Source organism: Lampris incognitus, chromosome 2 (assembly GCF_029633865.1).
Source record: "Lampris incognitus isolate fLamInc1 chromosome 2, fLamInc1.hap2, whole genome shotgun sequence".
Classification (NCBI taxonomy): Eukaryota; Metazoa; Chordata; class Actinopteri; order Lampriformes; family Lampridae; genus Lampris; species Lampris incognitus.
This window is the reverse complement of record NC_079212.1, coordinates 149,673,416-149,689,861: the sequence shown is the minus strand read 5'-3', so window position 1 is coordinate 149,689,861 and position 16,446 is coordinate 149,673,416. Positions and strand designations below refer to the sequence as shown.

Below are 16,446 nucleotides of genomic sequence, written 5' to 3'. Positions count from 1 at the left end.
AGATGAATTAATAATATTCAGCACTGGGGGACCCAGGAACAGCCAGGAACTTTAAAAAGTTTAACAATGAGAAGGTCAAGGAGGCAAGTGGTAGATTTGACTCGCAACACAAGCTTAGACAATATTTCCAATGTGACAGTCTCGAAATGTGAAAGTACAGGGGCAACCTGAGAGTCCTTATAAGAAATGAGCATCATAGGGTCTGTATGTAAATTACTTATGTTTGTAATATCCTCAATTTTTTTCTCTGTCTGTTCAGGTCCTTTTAGCCAGACAGGCTGTCAGAGTAAAGAGAAGAGTCACGAGACGAACGGCCAAACAACATTTAGCTGACGCCAAGAAGATCCTTAAGAAGCTCCGCCTTCTTGCTAAAGAGGTCAGAGGTCATCAGAGGTCATCTGAAAAGTTAGATGACCTGTTTTTATTCAGATTACCACACAGCTCAGGTCAAATCCTGAACACACACTCACAGCTGCAAAACACTCCACATACTGAAACAGAGACTCCCTCAGTTTGATGCGTGCACCCCTTGGGGTGTTTGAGCTGCCTCTAGCGGGTGTGAAAGAGGACAAATGTCATGGTGGTGTAACGGTGTAATAATTACCTGCGCACCTGCACTGCGCTGCACTTGAAAATCCACAAATGATTCCTGTTTTTGTGCAAGTTATCTGTTTCTGAGCCTATGCATGTGTCATGTGCATGTGTCAAAATCGTTTTTGCGCTAGTTTATCAAAATCAAAATAATAAAATCAAATCAAATGACTTTATTTTGAACATGCAAAATAAAATAAAAAATGACCAAGCATGAATAAAAAAAAAGAAGATAAAAACAAAACCTTTACTACTACTACTACTACTTTCAGCTGCTCCCGTTAGGGGGCGCCACAGCGGATCATCTGTTTCCATCTCTTCCTGTCTTCTGCGTCTTCCTCTGTCACACCAGCCACCTGCATGTCCTCCCTCACCACATCCATAAACCTCCTCTTTGGCCTTCCTCTTCTCCTCTTCCCTGGCAGCTCCATATTCAGCATCCTTCTCCCAATATACCCAGCATCTCTCCTCCACACATGTCCAAACCATCTCAATCTTGTCTCTCTTGCTTTGTCTCCAAACCGTCCAACCTGAGCTGTCCCTCTAATATACTCGTTCCTAATCCTGTCCTTCTTCATCACTCCCAGTGAAAATCTTATCATCTTCATCTCTGCCACCTCCAGCTCCTCCTCCTGTCTTTTCATCAGTGCCACTGTCTCCATACCATACAACATAGCTGGTCTCACAACCGTCTTGTAAACCTTCCCTTTAACTCTTGCTGATACCCTTCTGTCGCAAATCACTCCTTACACTCTTCTCCACCCACTCCACCCTGCCTGCACTCTCTTCTTCACCTCTCTACTGCACTCCCCGTTACTTTAGACAGTTGACCCCAAGTATTTAAACTCAAATGCCTTTGTCACCTCCACTCCTTGCATCCTGACCATTCCACTGTCCTCTCTCTCATTCACGCATAGGTATTCCGTCTTGCTCCTACTGACTTTCATTCCTCTTCTCTCCAGTGCATACCTCCACCTCTCCAGGCTCTCCTCAACCTGCACCCTACTCTCACTACAGATCACAATGTAATCCGTGAACATCATCGTCCATGGAGACTCCTGCCTGATCTTGTCCGTCAACCTGTCCATCACCATTGCAAACAAGAAAGGGCTCAGAGCCGATCCTTGATGTAATCCCACCTCCACCCTGAACCCATCTGTCATTCCAACCACACACCTCACCACTGTCACACTTCCCTCATACGTATCCTGCACCACTCCTACATACTTCTCTGTAACTCCTGACTTCCTCATACAATACCACACCTCCTCTCTCGGCACTCTGTCATAAGCGTTCTCTAAATCTACAAAGACACAATGCAACTCTTTCTGGCCTTCTCTATACTTCTCCATCAAAATGCTCAAAGCAAACATTGCATCTGTGGTGTTCTTTCGTGGCATGAAACCATACTGCTGCTCGCTGATCGTCACCTCTCCTCTTAACCTAGCTTCTATTACTCTTTCCCAAATCTTCATGCTGTGGCTGATCAACTTTAATGCAACAGAAATAATTCTCAATAGAGAATCCAACAAATTAGTATGGGAAACGTATGAAAATCTGGGAGGTAAATCCTTACCAAGAAATTTTTTCACCAACGTGTTTGTAAAGGTGTGTAATAGCGTGTATTAAAATGTGGAAATTCAACTCCTGTGGGAAACATTGTAAAAAGCTGTTCAAAGTTGGGGTACCCATAACCAATTTTCAAAAAATCGAAAATGTTTAATTTGGCCTTAAGTAACTTGTGAGGGGTCAAATTAGGGGTTTTTCGTGATTCTGAGTTGATTGCAAGCATTAGTTTTTCACCCAAACCACTCCTTGGTGGAAAAACGGTCACGCCCACTTTTACATTTACATTTACATTTTAAGTAGCTTTATTGACATTGTGATCTGTAGTGAGAGTAGGGTGCAGGTTGAGGAGAGCCTGGAGAGGTGGAGGTATGCACTGGAGAGGTGGAGGTATGCACTGGAGAGAAGAGGAATGAAAGTCAGTAGGAGCAAGACGGAATACCTATGCGTGTATGAGAGGGAGGACAGTGGAATGGTCAGGATGCAAGGAGTGGAGGTGACAAAGGCATTTGAGTTTAAATACTTGGGGTCAACTGTCCAAAGTAACGGGGAGTGCAGAAGAGAGGTGAAGAAGAGAGTGCAGGCAGGGTGGAGTGGGTGGAGAAGAGTGTCAGGAGTGATGTGTGACAGAAGGGTACCAGCAAGAGTTAAAGGGAAGGTTTACAAGATGGTAGTGAGACCAGCTATGTTGTATGGTTTGGAGACAGTGGCACTGATGAAAAGACAGGAGGTGGAGCTGGAGGTGGCAGAGATGAAGATGATAAGATTTTCATTGGGAGTGATGAAGAAGGACAGGATTAGGAATGAGTATATCAGAGGGACAGCTCAGGTTGGACGGTTTGGAGACAAAGCAAGAGAGGCAAGATTGAGATGTTTGGACATGTGTGGAGGAGAGATGCTGGGTATACTGGGAGAAGGATGCTGAATATGGAGCTGCCAGGGAAGAGGAGAAGAGGAAGGCCAAAGAGGAGGTTTATGGATGTGGTGAGGGAAGACATGCAGGTGGCTGGTGTGTCAGAGGAAGACGCAGAAGACAGGAAGAAATGGAAACGGGTGATCCGCTGTGGCGACCCCTAACGGGAGCAGCCGAAAGTAGTAGTAGATTTTAAGTAGCTTCATTAGTTTATTTCAATATCTTGCATAACACTTAGAGCAAATACTGATCCACTATGTCAAATGCTTCAGGAGTCAATGTCTGAGTCTTCTCAGACTCAACACCATCATGAATACAATTCTTGCATGTAATGCCTTTACAAACTCCACATGCTGAGATGCATTTGACACCATTCTTCTTGCAGCTGCACTGCCAGTTGCTGCGATCTCCATTACAATTACAGCTTGTGAATTGGAGTACCTCCTCAGGAACCATGGAGTCTAGTGTTGGAACTGGCTCATAACCATGAACACCTAATGTCCATCCATAGTCATTGGGGTCCAAAGACATGCTCTGTAGAAGGATCCAGTCCCGGGTTTGTAGATAGGCACGGAGAGAATGCTGTGCAGCTGCACCCTCTGTTGGAGATAGAGTCTCTGGTTTGATCAGCCCAGCCGCCGCTTTCTGTGAGAACATGTTGTATTGAACTGCACCCAAAGTAGTACCTGGTGCATGGTAAATGTACTGGAAGATCGCAGTACCAGCCTGAATCACTGCATCCTTAGTAGCTTGTATGTCAAGGCAGATGTCCATGTGTTCATCAATGTCCCCTGCACAAAACCTGCAAAAAATGCACTTTGAGATTTGTTTCAAATGTAGAGTGTAATAGAAATAAAATTCATTATTATTATTATTATTACCTGTCAAATAGAGTTGTTTTCCAATGGCCAGCGATTACAGAAACCGTATCACAACCAGTGAGGCATGACAAAAGAGCAGGTAGCGTCTCTGTCTTTCAGAGAGAGCTTCTTGGATCCTTCTGACATCATAAGAGCCCTTTGATGTGGTTAAGAAGAGCATTGTTACCAGCATCCTGGTAACAATGCAGGACAGGTGCCCATTGTGATCTGCAAGCCGTTCAGTTCTGATGAAGATCTTGATGACATCTACCATGTAGTGGTACTGCACCAGAGTGCAGGCGTTCTTCCTCCTTCGGCAAGTCTTTTGAAGGTTTCCTCAAGCCTCTGTTCAAACACTGCAACTACTGGGTCTGTGTGTCTGGCTCTCATCTTCCCATCAGCTACCTTCTCCATGAAGGTCCTCATTTCACCAAGCTCCTCCTCAGTGAAGGCGTGTTTCATGATGTGCTGATAGATGGCTGCATCAATAAAGAGGTGAGCACGGATTGCCTTGTCAAAACATCCTCCATCCAGGGTGTGGTTGGCTGTCGTAGTCCCTGGATAGATCAGCTGGATCAGCTCTAGTAGCCCAGAATCCTCCATGACATTACCCAAGGATCCAAGGTAGGACTTCAGCAGGTGAAATCCGCCCAACTGTGGAATGACGGGTACATTCGCCTGCTTTATGATGCCCACAGCCTTGAGCCAGATGGGGAGATCAAACGTCACTATAGTGACTTTGTCTTCAGAGAGCCGCATGCATTCTTTGAGAGTGGTGAAGATGGTGTTGTGGTCATTAGGGTCACCTTCGATGACTGGGAGGAAGTCGATCTGCTTGGTATCATCTGCATGGATACGCTTCATCCAGCCATTCCAGTTTGAGTGTGGGAACTCAGGATCCTGGGCTTTGATCACCCACCCTGCTGCCCAGAGTGTATCGCCAGGAGTGAGGAGTGGCTGGTCTTGTGTCACAGAGGAGGAGAGCTCAGCGATGGGAAGAAATGTGATGGTGTTTATCCATGCCTGTTTCCTGTTGGTGAATGGAAGAATCTTCACTTCAGCTCCCTTCAGGAGCATAGCTTTGTCGAATGCCTTCAACTTCACCCTATTGACAGCTGCTGTCGTCTGCGGATCTGCCAAAGGTGGCGCCGGAGAGGTGACTTTGATCCAACCCATTGAATGAAAGGGAGTGTTTCTGTGAATAGAGACAATCTTTAAATCTATATTGTCTCCAACAAAATGAGTGACTGTATTGTTTGTTTCCCCAACTGTAGTGACTTTCCCCAAGTATTACTTCACCAACCTCCATGGAGATCAGCTGGTCGTCACTCCATATTTCACTTTCACTGGCTGTCGTAACTGATAGATCCTCAAGTGCAGCGTCAACCTCAACCTCATCATCTGTCTGATCATCAGTTTTTTCAGCAATGGTATCAAGAGTGCCAGAAATATCAGACATGCCATCTCCGTTCCTGTCATTAAGGAAGCAGTATTTGTAGTTTTGTGTCTCACTGTATCCCAGCCAGTGTAACTTGTTGAGCATCCATTTTGACCCAAATCTATGATCCAGTTGTATGGCAAGCCTCATTTGGTATGGCAATACTCCTGACCGAGGCCGACAGGCCTTTATAAAGTTCTGCCCCCAAACAGCTACTCTTTCGTCTGTCTTCACTATCGGTCTCAAGAACATCTGAAGGCTCTCAGGAACAAGTGCCAGCTGACTATGGATATCAGTCATACTGTGTGCAGTGGGATATGACTTTGGATCTAGATCAATTGTGGCAATGTCGTTGCATATGAACTTTATGCAGTCTTTATGATCTGGGTCTTCTCATCTCCAAGCTCAAGATTAGCATGATGCTCTCGCAGAATGTTGCTGGTGTTATCTTTGAGGCAGAGCACAGCTACCCTTCTCTCCTGTGATGTGAAATACAATGTGTCATGGTATTTCTCTTCGAGTTTCTTCTTTAGCCATTTCTTTGAATAAGAGAGGCTCTTATCTGGTAACTGGTCAAACTGCTGCAGCTTTTCATGGACTTGGTCAAGTGTCATCACCCCATGCTCAAGTTCTAAGTCTAACCATTCGCAGAGTTCATTAAAAACAGCCTCTCGCTCCTCATCCATTTTCTTCTGTCCTCTCTTCCTCTGTCCTCTATCTTCAGTCTCGGAGTAATGACTACCTGTTTCAAAAAGAACTTTGCAGTGCAACTGATACAGGGTTTCTTCTGCTAACAAGTCGTTGATCCCTTCCAGGCGTCCAATGACTTCAGTGCCCCAATCGTCCCTGCGACTCCATGCTGTCTTCAGCAAGCTTGTCTTCAGTCTATCTGCAGTCAAATCATCTGGCAGTCTATATCTCTTTCTAGCAGCCTCTGGGTTATTTGTGTAGAGATGAGTGGGTTGGTTGCAAAGAATGCATACATTCTTGTACAGAAGTTGAACGGACCGTGAACTTGTAGAACTGCATGCAGTAGATGCACTGAACTCAGAGCAAGTGCGCCTTCTCTTCATCTTTGCTGACTCTTTCTCCGCCTTTGATGCATGAGCTGACTTTGTGGTGACCTCGACAAACTTGTTGTAAAAATCATTTTTACACTTTATGTGGTACCTAAGTCCTCCTACATTTTGAGCCTCCTTCATACGATCCAAAATCGTAGAATTTTCAACTGCTTCTGCATGTGCCAAAAAAGTAGAGTAGCCTACACCTCTGTGGCAGATCTACCGCCAGTTGGAACGGTTGATGGCAGCTTGCTCCAGTCTCAAGGGGTCGATACAACACTTCTTCAGTGGTGATTTTAGCTGTTCTTTGTATGGCTTCTTCTGACCACCTGTGGACCGGCAGCCCAGATGAAGCTGTCCATACAGGACTTGACGTGGCAGGTGTTCTTGAGACATCCTGATGACATGCCGAAGCCAGCGCAGTTGGTGTTCAGTGACCGTGGCTTCTATGCTCTTGCAGTTTGTCCTAGCAAGAATCTCAGCATGAGGAACCCGGTCACGCCACATGATCCCCGTGATTCGCTACACACACCTTAGGTGGAACTACTCCGGCAACCTTAGGTGGCAGCTGTATGTGACCCAGGCTTCACAGCTGTATAGGACAGTTGTGATGCAGACAGCTTTGTAAATGGCAGTTTTGGTGTGTAGGTGGAGGTGTTTGTTTTGGAAGACCTTATGTCGGGGTTTGCCAAAGGCTACAGAGGTTTGCTTGATTCTGTTGTGAATTTCATGATCAGTGTTGCAGCCCTCAGAAAGGATGCTGCCCAGCTATTTGAAAAATGGAACAACTGAGAGTGGTTGGTGTTTTATAATGAAGACAGGCATAGTGGGTGGGGTGATGGACCCTCCATTGGCATAACACCTCAGTCTTGGTGGTGTTGACTGATAGACCCAGCCTGCTGTAGGCATTCATAATTGCGGCAAAGATGGTTTACAGGTCTTCTGGTGTGTGAGCTACAACTGCACAGTCATCAGCGTACTGCAGCTCAAGGATCTGCACTGCTGACAACTTGGTGGTTGCCTGAAACCTTCGAATGTTAGAGGTTTCCATCTAGCCTAAAGTTTATTTTGATCCCACTACTGACTTCCAGGAAAAAGCTTTGTGACACATAGGAGGAAAATGTTGAAGCATACCAGTGCCAGCACAAACCTCTGCTTCACTCCAGTGCATACATTAAAGAACGCTGATTCCTGTCCTCCTATGGACACCCGTGCCACCATCCCATCATGGAACTGTGACAGAATGTTCACAAATTTGCTCGGACAGCCAAACTTTCTCAGGATTTTCCAAAGTAGCTCTTGATTCATAGTGTCAAAAGCTTTGGAGAGGTCGACAAAAGCCATGAAAAGGTCCTGATGTTGTTTGTGGCACCTTTCTTTTAGCTGTCTTACTGTGAAAATCATATCCACAGTAGTCCCGTTCTTCCTTAAACCACACTGTGACTCTGGCAGCAAATGTTCTGTCAAGTGCCTCACCATCCTGCATAGCAGGACCTAGGACCTTGCCTGCAACAGCTAGCAGGGATATGCCATGACTCTTGCCGCAGATGGGTTAAGTATCTAAATATCAAAAAAAAAAACTGTTTTGTATTTGGTCTTGTGCTGAAACAGTGTGTTGGTAATGGTGAGGTCATGCCCTGCACAGTGTTAACAGCCTCAGACCATTTGCACTAACCTGACCAACCCCATGCCTGCCCAGTACAGCAGTACTCCACTCCATATACCACTGTTCTTTCCTACTCTAGTTTTAAAGTCTCCCAGAAGAAGGATCTTGTCCTTTTTGGGGGTACGATGAAGGGCCTCATCTAGCTGCTGGTAGATGCTGTCCTTCACACTATTGTCAGATGGTAGTTTTGGTGCATATGCACTAAGAGAGTGGCATAGTGTGCCTTTGCTAGGGAGATATGGAGGGTCATTAGCCTCTCTCTTAGTCTGGTGGGTGTTTCAGTGAAGCTGGGTAGAATGCTGTTCTTGATTGCTAGTCCAACACCATGTTGATGTTGTCCGCCAGGGAGATAACCTCTCCAGAAAAAGATGTACACTCCTCCTTCCTCTTCACCCCAGGAGCTTGGTTCTGCTGAGAGCAGCGGTGTCCATGTTGTAGCATCTTGGTTCCTCAGCAATCAGCACAGTCCTTCGATGTGGTCTGTTGCCTTCATAATCAAGGAAAGTCCTAACATTCCATGTTGCCAATTTGAATGGGATAATTTTCTTGTTTTTACCGCAGGATGGAATTTCCAGTAGGTGCAGTAACCTACCCAGGAGGTTGGTTGAGTGGGCAATTTTTAGGCCACCTTTTCTAGGCCCGTCTGCAACTGGGGTGAGCAGTGTGGTCCCTAAATAGGGCTTCTCAGTCACACAGGGGTCTGCTGAAACCAGCTGCCACTCAATCCCAGCTGCTAGTGACCATATACCCCATACCGCTGATGTGCAGGGCTCTGACTAGGAGCTCCCAGACCAATTCTACCCTGCTGCCATTGCCAGACACCCCAATGCCACCAGACTTCAACCAGACATAAGGCCGGATATTGTACACCATGGTCAGAGGTGGAGACCTACGCAAGGAGGTTTTTAGCTACGTCTCCAATCCCAGTCTGCAATCCCTTTCAGATCGCACCTTCTACATAAGATATAGTCCACCTGTGTGCACTTTCCTCCACTCTTGTACGTCACCCTGTGTTCCTCCCTCTTCTTGAAATATGTATTCACCACAGCCATTTCCATCCTTTTCACAAAATCCACCACCATCTGTCCTTCCACATTCCTCTCCTTGACACCACACCTGCCCATCACCTCCTCATCACCTCTGTTCCCTTCACCAACATGTCCATTGAAGTCTGCTCCCATCACCACTCTCTCCTCCTTGGGTACCCTCTCCACCATGTCAACACTCTCTTCACCTCCAGCACACTCTTGACATACTCTTCCTTCAGAATTACCCCTACCCCATTTCTCCTCCCATTCACACCATGGTAGAAGAGTTTGAACCCACCTCCGATACTCCTGGCCTTACTCCCCTTCCACCTGGTCTCTTGCACACACAGTATGCCTACCTTTCTTCTCTCCATCATGTCAGCCAGCTCTCTCCCTTTACCAGTCATAGTGCCAACATTCAAAGTTCCAACTCTCACCTCCACACTCCTACCCTTCCTCTTCTCCCACTGCCTCTGGACATGCTTTCCCCCTCTCCTCCTTTGCCCAACAGTAGCATAGTCTCCACCGACACCCTGCTGGTTAACAGTACCGGTGGCGGTCGTTGGTAACCCGGGCCTCGACCGATCCGGTATGGAAATCTGATTTATGATCCGCATATTTGATTTGGCAAAGGCTTTATGCCGGATGCCCTTCCTGACGCAGCCCTCCCCATTTACCTGGGCTTGGGACCGGCACTAAGGATGCACTGGCTTGTGTGTCTTCAGTGGCTGGGTTATAACACTGTTTGTGATAACACAAATCAGATTTTGAATCAGAACTTTTGTCCAATCATTACAAAACTCGCAGGACATGTTTCATAACAATGTTGAACCACGCGTGTAAAACTAGTTTGAAATCACTCAATAGGAGGCGCCACCACTTCCAAACACGTGCATGAGCATGTTATGTTGTGTTGTGGTGTGGTGTGGTGTGATGTGATGTGGTGTGGTGTGGTGTGGTGTGATGTGGTGTGGTGTGGTGTGGTGTGATGTGTGGTGTGATGCGATGTGGTGTGGTGTGATGTGATGTGGTGTGATGTGTGGTGTGGTGTGCTGTGCTGTGCTGTGGTGTGGTGTGGTGTGGTGTGATGTGGTGTGGTGTGGTGTGGTGTGATGTGGTGTGGTGTGGTGTGGTGTGATGTGTGGTGTGATGCGATGTGGTGTGGTGTGATGTGATGTGGTGTGATGTGTGGTGTGGTGTGGTGTGATGCGATGTGGTGTGGTGTGCTGTGCTGTGCTGTGCTGTGGTGTGGTGTGGTGTGCTGTGGTGTGGTGTGGTGTGATGTGATGTGGTGTGATGATGTGTGGTGTGGTGTGGTGTGGTGTGATGATGTGTGGTGTGGTGTGGTGTGGTGTGGTGTGTTGTGTTGTGGTGTGTTGTGGTGTGATGTGTGGTGTGATGCGATGTGGTGTGGTGTGATGTGATGTGGTGTGATGTGTGGTGTGGTGTGGTGTGCTGTGCTGTGGTGTGTGTGGTGTGCTGTGGTGTGGTGTGGTGTGCTGTGGTGTGCTGTGCTGTGCTGTGGTGTGGTGTGGTGTGGTGTGATGTGATGTGGTGTGTTGTGGTGTGATGTGTGGTGTGATGCGATGTGGTGTGGTGTGATGTGATGTGGTGTGATGTGTGGTGTGGTGTGCTGTGCTGTGCTGTGGTGTGGTGTGCTGTGGTGTGGTGTGGTGTGATGTGTGGTGTGATGCGATGTGGTGTGGTGTGATGTGATGTGGTGTGATGTGTGGTGTGGTGTGCTGTGCTGTGCTGTGGTGTGGTGTGGTGTGGTGTGATGTGATGTGGTGTGTTGTGGTGTGATGTGTGGTGTGATGCGATGTGGTGTGGTGTGATGTGATGTGGTGTGATGTGTGGTGTGGTGTGCTGTGCTGTGCTGTGGTGTGGTGTGGTGTGCTGTGGTGTGGTGTGGTGTGGTGTGGTGTGCTGTGCTGTGGTGTGGTGTGGTGTGCTGTGGTGTGGTGTGATGTGGTGTGGTGTGCTGTGGTGTGCTGTGGTGTGGTGTGGTGTGATGTGATGTGGTGTGATGATGTGTGGTGTGGTGTGGTGTGGTGTGATGATGTGTGATGATGTGTGGTGTGTGGTGTGGTGTGTTGTGTGGTGTGATGTGTTGTGGTGTGGTGTGGTGTGTGGTGTGGTGTGTTGTGGTGTGTGGTGTGGTGTGGTGTGATGCGATGTGGTGTGGTGTGGTGTGGTGTGCTGTGGTGTGGTGTGGTGTGCTGTGCTGTGGTGTGCTGTGGTGTGCTGTGGTGTGATGATGTGTGGTGTGGTGTGATGTGATGATGTGTGGTGTGGTGTGGTGTGTGGTGTGGTGTGGTGTGGTGTGATGTGTGGTGTGGTGTGGTGTGGTGTGGTGTGTGTGGTGTGGTGTGGTGCGGTGTGCAATGCATGCTTAATTGTAATTTCAACTTGATGCATCATTCTTATTTGGGGGGGGGGATTTTCCCCCTTTTGTACCCAGTTGTACTAGGCCTCTGCTGATCCAGGAGGGCTGCAGACTACCACATGCCTCCTCTGATACATGTGGAGTCACCAGCCGCTTCTTTCACCTGACAGTGAGGAGTTTCACCAGGGGGACGTAGCGCGTGGGAGGATCACGCTATTCCCTCCAGTTCCCCCTCCCCCCTGAACAGGCGCCCCGACCGACCAGAGGAGGCGCTAGTGCAGCGACCAGGACACACACCCACATCCGGCTTCCCACCCACAGACAGTTGTGTCTGTAGGGACGCCCGACCAAGCCGGCGGTAACACGGGGATTCGAACTGGTGATCTCCATGTTGGTAGGCAGCGGAACAGACCGCCATGCCACCTGGACGCCCCGATGCAGTCGTTCTGTAATGCAGCTGGAAACACCACGCCATTTCTGCCCATCATCTGTCATCAGGCCTGTCTGCCTCTGAGCCTGTCTCCTCCCCTCCCCTGGCTTCACCTCCCCTCCCCTGGCTTCACCTCCCCTCCCCTCCCCTCCCCTCCCCTCCCCTGGCTTCACCTCCCCTCCCCTCTCCTCCCCTCCCCTGGCTTCACCTCCCCTCCCCTGGCTTCACCTCCCCTCCCCTGGCTACACCTCCCCTCCCCTCTCCTCCCCTCCCCTGGCTTCACCTCCCCTCCCCTCCCCTCCCCTCCCCTCCCCTCCCCTCCCCTGGCTTCACCTCCCCTCCCCTGGCTTCACCTCCCCTCCCCTGGCTTCACCTCCCCTCCCTGGCTACACCTCCCCTCCCCTGGCTTCACCTCCCCTCCCCTCTCCTCCCCTCCCCTGGCTTCACCTCCCCTCCCCTGGCTTCACCTCCCCTCCCCTGGCTTCACCTCCCCTCCCCTCCCCTCCCCTCCCCTGGCTTCACCTCCCCTCCCCTCCCCTCCCCTGGCTTCACCTCCCCTCCCCTGGCTTCACCTCCCTCCCCTCTCCTCCCCTCCCCTGGCTTCACCTCCCCTCCCCTGGCTTCACCTCCCCTCCCCTCCCCTCCCCTCCCCTGGCTTCACCTCCCCTCCCCTCCCCTCCCTGGCTTCACCTCCCCTCCCCTGGCTTCACCTCCCCTCCCCTCTCCTCCCCTCCCCTGGCTTCACCTCCCCTCCCCTGGCTTCACCTCCCCTCCCCTGGCTACACCTCCCCTCCCCTGGCTTCACCTCCCCTCCCTCTCCTCCCCTCCCCTGGCTTCACCTCCCCTCCCCTGGCTTCACCTCCCCTCCCCTCCCCTCCCCTCCCCTCCCCTCCCCTCCCCTGGCTTCACCTCCCCTCCCCTCCCCTGCCCTGCCTGAACAGTCTGGGAACCGACTGCGGTACTAAAGTATACGTCTGAATATTAATAATACGTGTAAATAATTCCAAATACTCCTCAAATGATATATATCACTTCAAAATACTTCATAATAATTTTGACTACTTTTCAATACTAATAATACTTGTGAATACTTCTAACACTTCACAGTACTATTACTTCACAATATAATTCATACTGCAGAATAATTATAATTGGAATACTACTGATACTTCAGATTACTACTATTTGGAATATAATACTTGAGAATACTAATAATGAATACTTGTCACATGTTGCCCACATCTCAGCCACAGAGTACCCTCCCGGATGTGTTTCTATGGTTACTGAGTGGAGGGAAGCGATTGGCCTACGTCAGAATTGCCGCCCACTCTGTGCTCTTCTCATTGGTGGAAGAGCAGAGGGGGCGGGACTGTGGCAGAGTCACCACCCTCTACATGAAGGTACCACACACACTCACACACACACACACACACACTCACACACACACGCACACACACACACACACACACACCAACTATTTGCCTCTATAAATATCACTGCCTGACCTGTCTGTGTGACGTGTGTGTGAGACGTGTGTGTATATGTCTGTGTGACGTGTGTATATGTGTGTGTGTGTGTGTGTGTGACGTGTGTGCGCGTGTGAGACGTGTGTGTATGTGTGTGATGTGTGTATACGTGTGTGTGTGTGTGTGTGTGTGTGATGTGTGTGTGTATATGTTTGTGTGTGAGACGTGTGTGTGTGTCGTGTGTGTATGTGTGTGACATGTCTGTGTGAGTGTGACGTGTGTGTGAGATGTGATATTTGTGTGTATGTGTGTGTGAGACATGTATATGTGTGTGTGTGAGACATGTATATGTGTGTGTGAGACATGTCTGTGTGCGTGTGACGTGTGTGTGTGTGTGTGAGACGTGTGTGTGTGTGTGTGTGAGAGGTGTGTGTGTGTGTGTGTGTGTGTGAGACGTGTGTGTGTGTGTGTGTGTGTGTGTGTGTGTGTGTGTGTGTGTGTGTGTGTGTGTGTGTGTGAGACGTGTGTGTGTGTCGTGTGTGTATGTGTGTGACATGTCTGTGTGAGTGTGACGTGTGTGTGAGATGTGATATTTGTGTGTATGTGTGTGTGAGACATGTATATGTGTGTGTGTGAGACATGTATATGTGTGTGTGAGACATGTCTGTGTGCGTGTGACGTGTGTGTGTGTGTGAGACGTGTGTGTGTGTGTGTGAGAGGTGTGTGTGTGTGTGTGTGTGTGAGACGTGTGTGTGTGTGTGTGTGTGTGTGTGTGAGACGTGTGTGTGTGTCGTGTGTGTATGTGTGTGACATGTCTGTGTGAGTGTGACGTGTGTGTGAGATGTGATATTTGTGTGTATGTGTGTGTGAGACATGTATATGTGTGTGTGTGAGACATGTATATGTGTGTGTGAGACATGTCTGTGTGCGTGTGACGTGTGTGTGTGTGTGTGAGACGTGTGTGTGTGTGTGTGAGAGGTGTGTGTGTGTGTGTGTGAGACGTGTGTGTGTGTGTGTGTGTGTGTGTGTGTGTGTGTGTGTGTGTGTGAGACGTGTGTGTGTGTCGTGTGTGTATGTGTGTGACATGTCTGTGTGAGTGTGACGTGTGTGTGAGATGTGATATTTGTGTGTATGTGTGTGTGAGACATGTATATGTGTGTGTGTGAGACATGTATATGTGTGTGTGAGACATGTCTGTGTGCGTGTGACGTGTGTGTGTGTGTGTGTGTGTGTGTGTGTGTGTGTGTGTGTGTGTGTGTGTGTGTGTGTGTGTGTCAGTCCCCAGGTGGCGCTGCAGGTCTGGTCTTTGCTAAGCTGGAGGTTTATCTGTGGTTGGGGTTGACTAAGTACAGTAAGGAGGTCGTCACCTCCCTGCCGGAGGAGTTCCTCCCCATCTACAAGGATGAGGAAGAAGAGGAGGGCAGGGCAGCCGGGGGGAGGAGGAAGGTTCCAGTCAGCCTCTCTTGCCAGGGTGAGTCTCTCACAACGCCTACGCTGCCCCCTCCAGGACACGCACCAGAACGACCCCCCTCGCATGAGTAGGAGTTATAGTCGTCCAAGGGAAAGGTACTGGTACTGTTGTTAGTGGTAGTAGTACTACTAATGTTGGCAGTGTTAGTACGGGTAATGATAGTAATAATATTAGTTCTAATAGGGCGGGTAGTACCTGTGATAGTAGAAGTATGAGATAGTATGATAGTATGAGTACGCATATCTTCCTGAGTGACACATCATCAGCAGTAAACAGAGTTTCTGCCCCTGTAGAGAAGCTGCTCAGGAACCAGCACTAGACTGGGTCAAACTGACGGGTTCTACTGGTCCAACAGACAGGTTCTACTGGTCAACAGACCGGTTATACTGTCAGGATCCAGCAGTAGACTGGGTCAAACACACAGGTTCCACTGGTGAACAGACAGGTTCTACTGGTTCAAACACACAGGTTCCACTGGTGAACAGACAGGTTCTACTGTCAGGAACCAGCACTAGACTGGGTCAAACTGACGGGTTCTACTGGTCCAACAGACAGGTTCTACTGGTCAACAGACCGGTTATACTGTCAGGATCCAGCAGTAGACTGGGTCAAACACACAGGTTCCACTGGTGAACAGACAGGTTCCACTGGTGAACAGACAGGTTCTACTGTCAGGATCCAGCAGTAGACTGGGTCAAACACACAGGTTCTGCTGGTGAACAGACAGGTTATACTGTCAGGATCCAGCAGTAGACTGGGTCAAACAGAAAGGTTCTACTGGTCAGGAACCAGCTGTAGTAGACTGGGTCAAACTGACAGGTTATACTGGTCAACAGACAGGTTCTACTGCTCAGGATCCAGCAGTAGACTGGGTCAAACACACAGGTTCCACTGGTGAACAGACAGGTTCCACTGGTGAACAGACAGGTTCTACTGGTTCAAACACACAGGTTCCACTGGTGAACAGACAGGTTCTACTGTCAGGATCCAGCAGTAGACTGGGTCAAACACACAGGTTCTGCTGGTGAACAGACAGGTTCTACTGTCAGGATCCAGCAGTAGACTGGGTCAAACACACAGGTTCCACTGGTGAACAGACAGGTTCTACTGTCAGGATCCAGCAGTAGACTGGGTCAAACACACAGGTTCTGCTGGTGAACAGACAGGTTATACTGTCAGGATCCAGCAGTAGACTGGGTCAAACAGAAAGGTTCTACTGGTCAGGAACCGGCTGTAGTAGACTGGGTCAAACTGACAGGTTATACTGGTCAACAGACAGGTTCTACTGCTCAGGATCCAGCAGTAGACTGGTTCAAACACACAGGTTCCACTGGTGAACAGACAGGTTCTACTGGTGAACAGACAGGTTCTACTGTCAGGATCCAGCAGTAGACTGGGTCAAGCACACAGGTTCTGCTGGTGAACAGACAGGTTCCACTGGTGAACAGACAGGTTCTACTGTCAGGATCCAGCAGTAGACTGGGTCAAGCACACAGGTTCTGCTGGTGAACAGACAGGTTCTACTGGTGAACAGACAGGTTCTACTGCTCAGGATCCAGCAGTAGACTGG

At 49.0% G+C, this 16,446-nt stretch overlaps 1 protein-coding gene across 1 annotated transcript in view; it reads left to right on the top strand.

The window, feature by feature from the left end:
* Window positions 1–16,446, top strand: part of fer1l4 (fer-1 like family member 4) — a 222,256-nt gene that overhangs the window by 112,604 nt on the left and 93,206 nt on the right. The window contains exons 20-22 of the mRNA XM_056301923.1: window positions 260–376; window positions 13,187–13,339; window positions 14,684–14,876. Coding sequence (XP_056157898.1) covers window positions 260–376; window positions 13,187–13,339; window positions 14,684–14,876 — 463 coding nt within the window. The remainder of the gene's footprint in view (window positions 1–259; window positions 377–13,186; window positions 13,340–14,683; window positions 14,877–16,446) is intronic.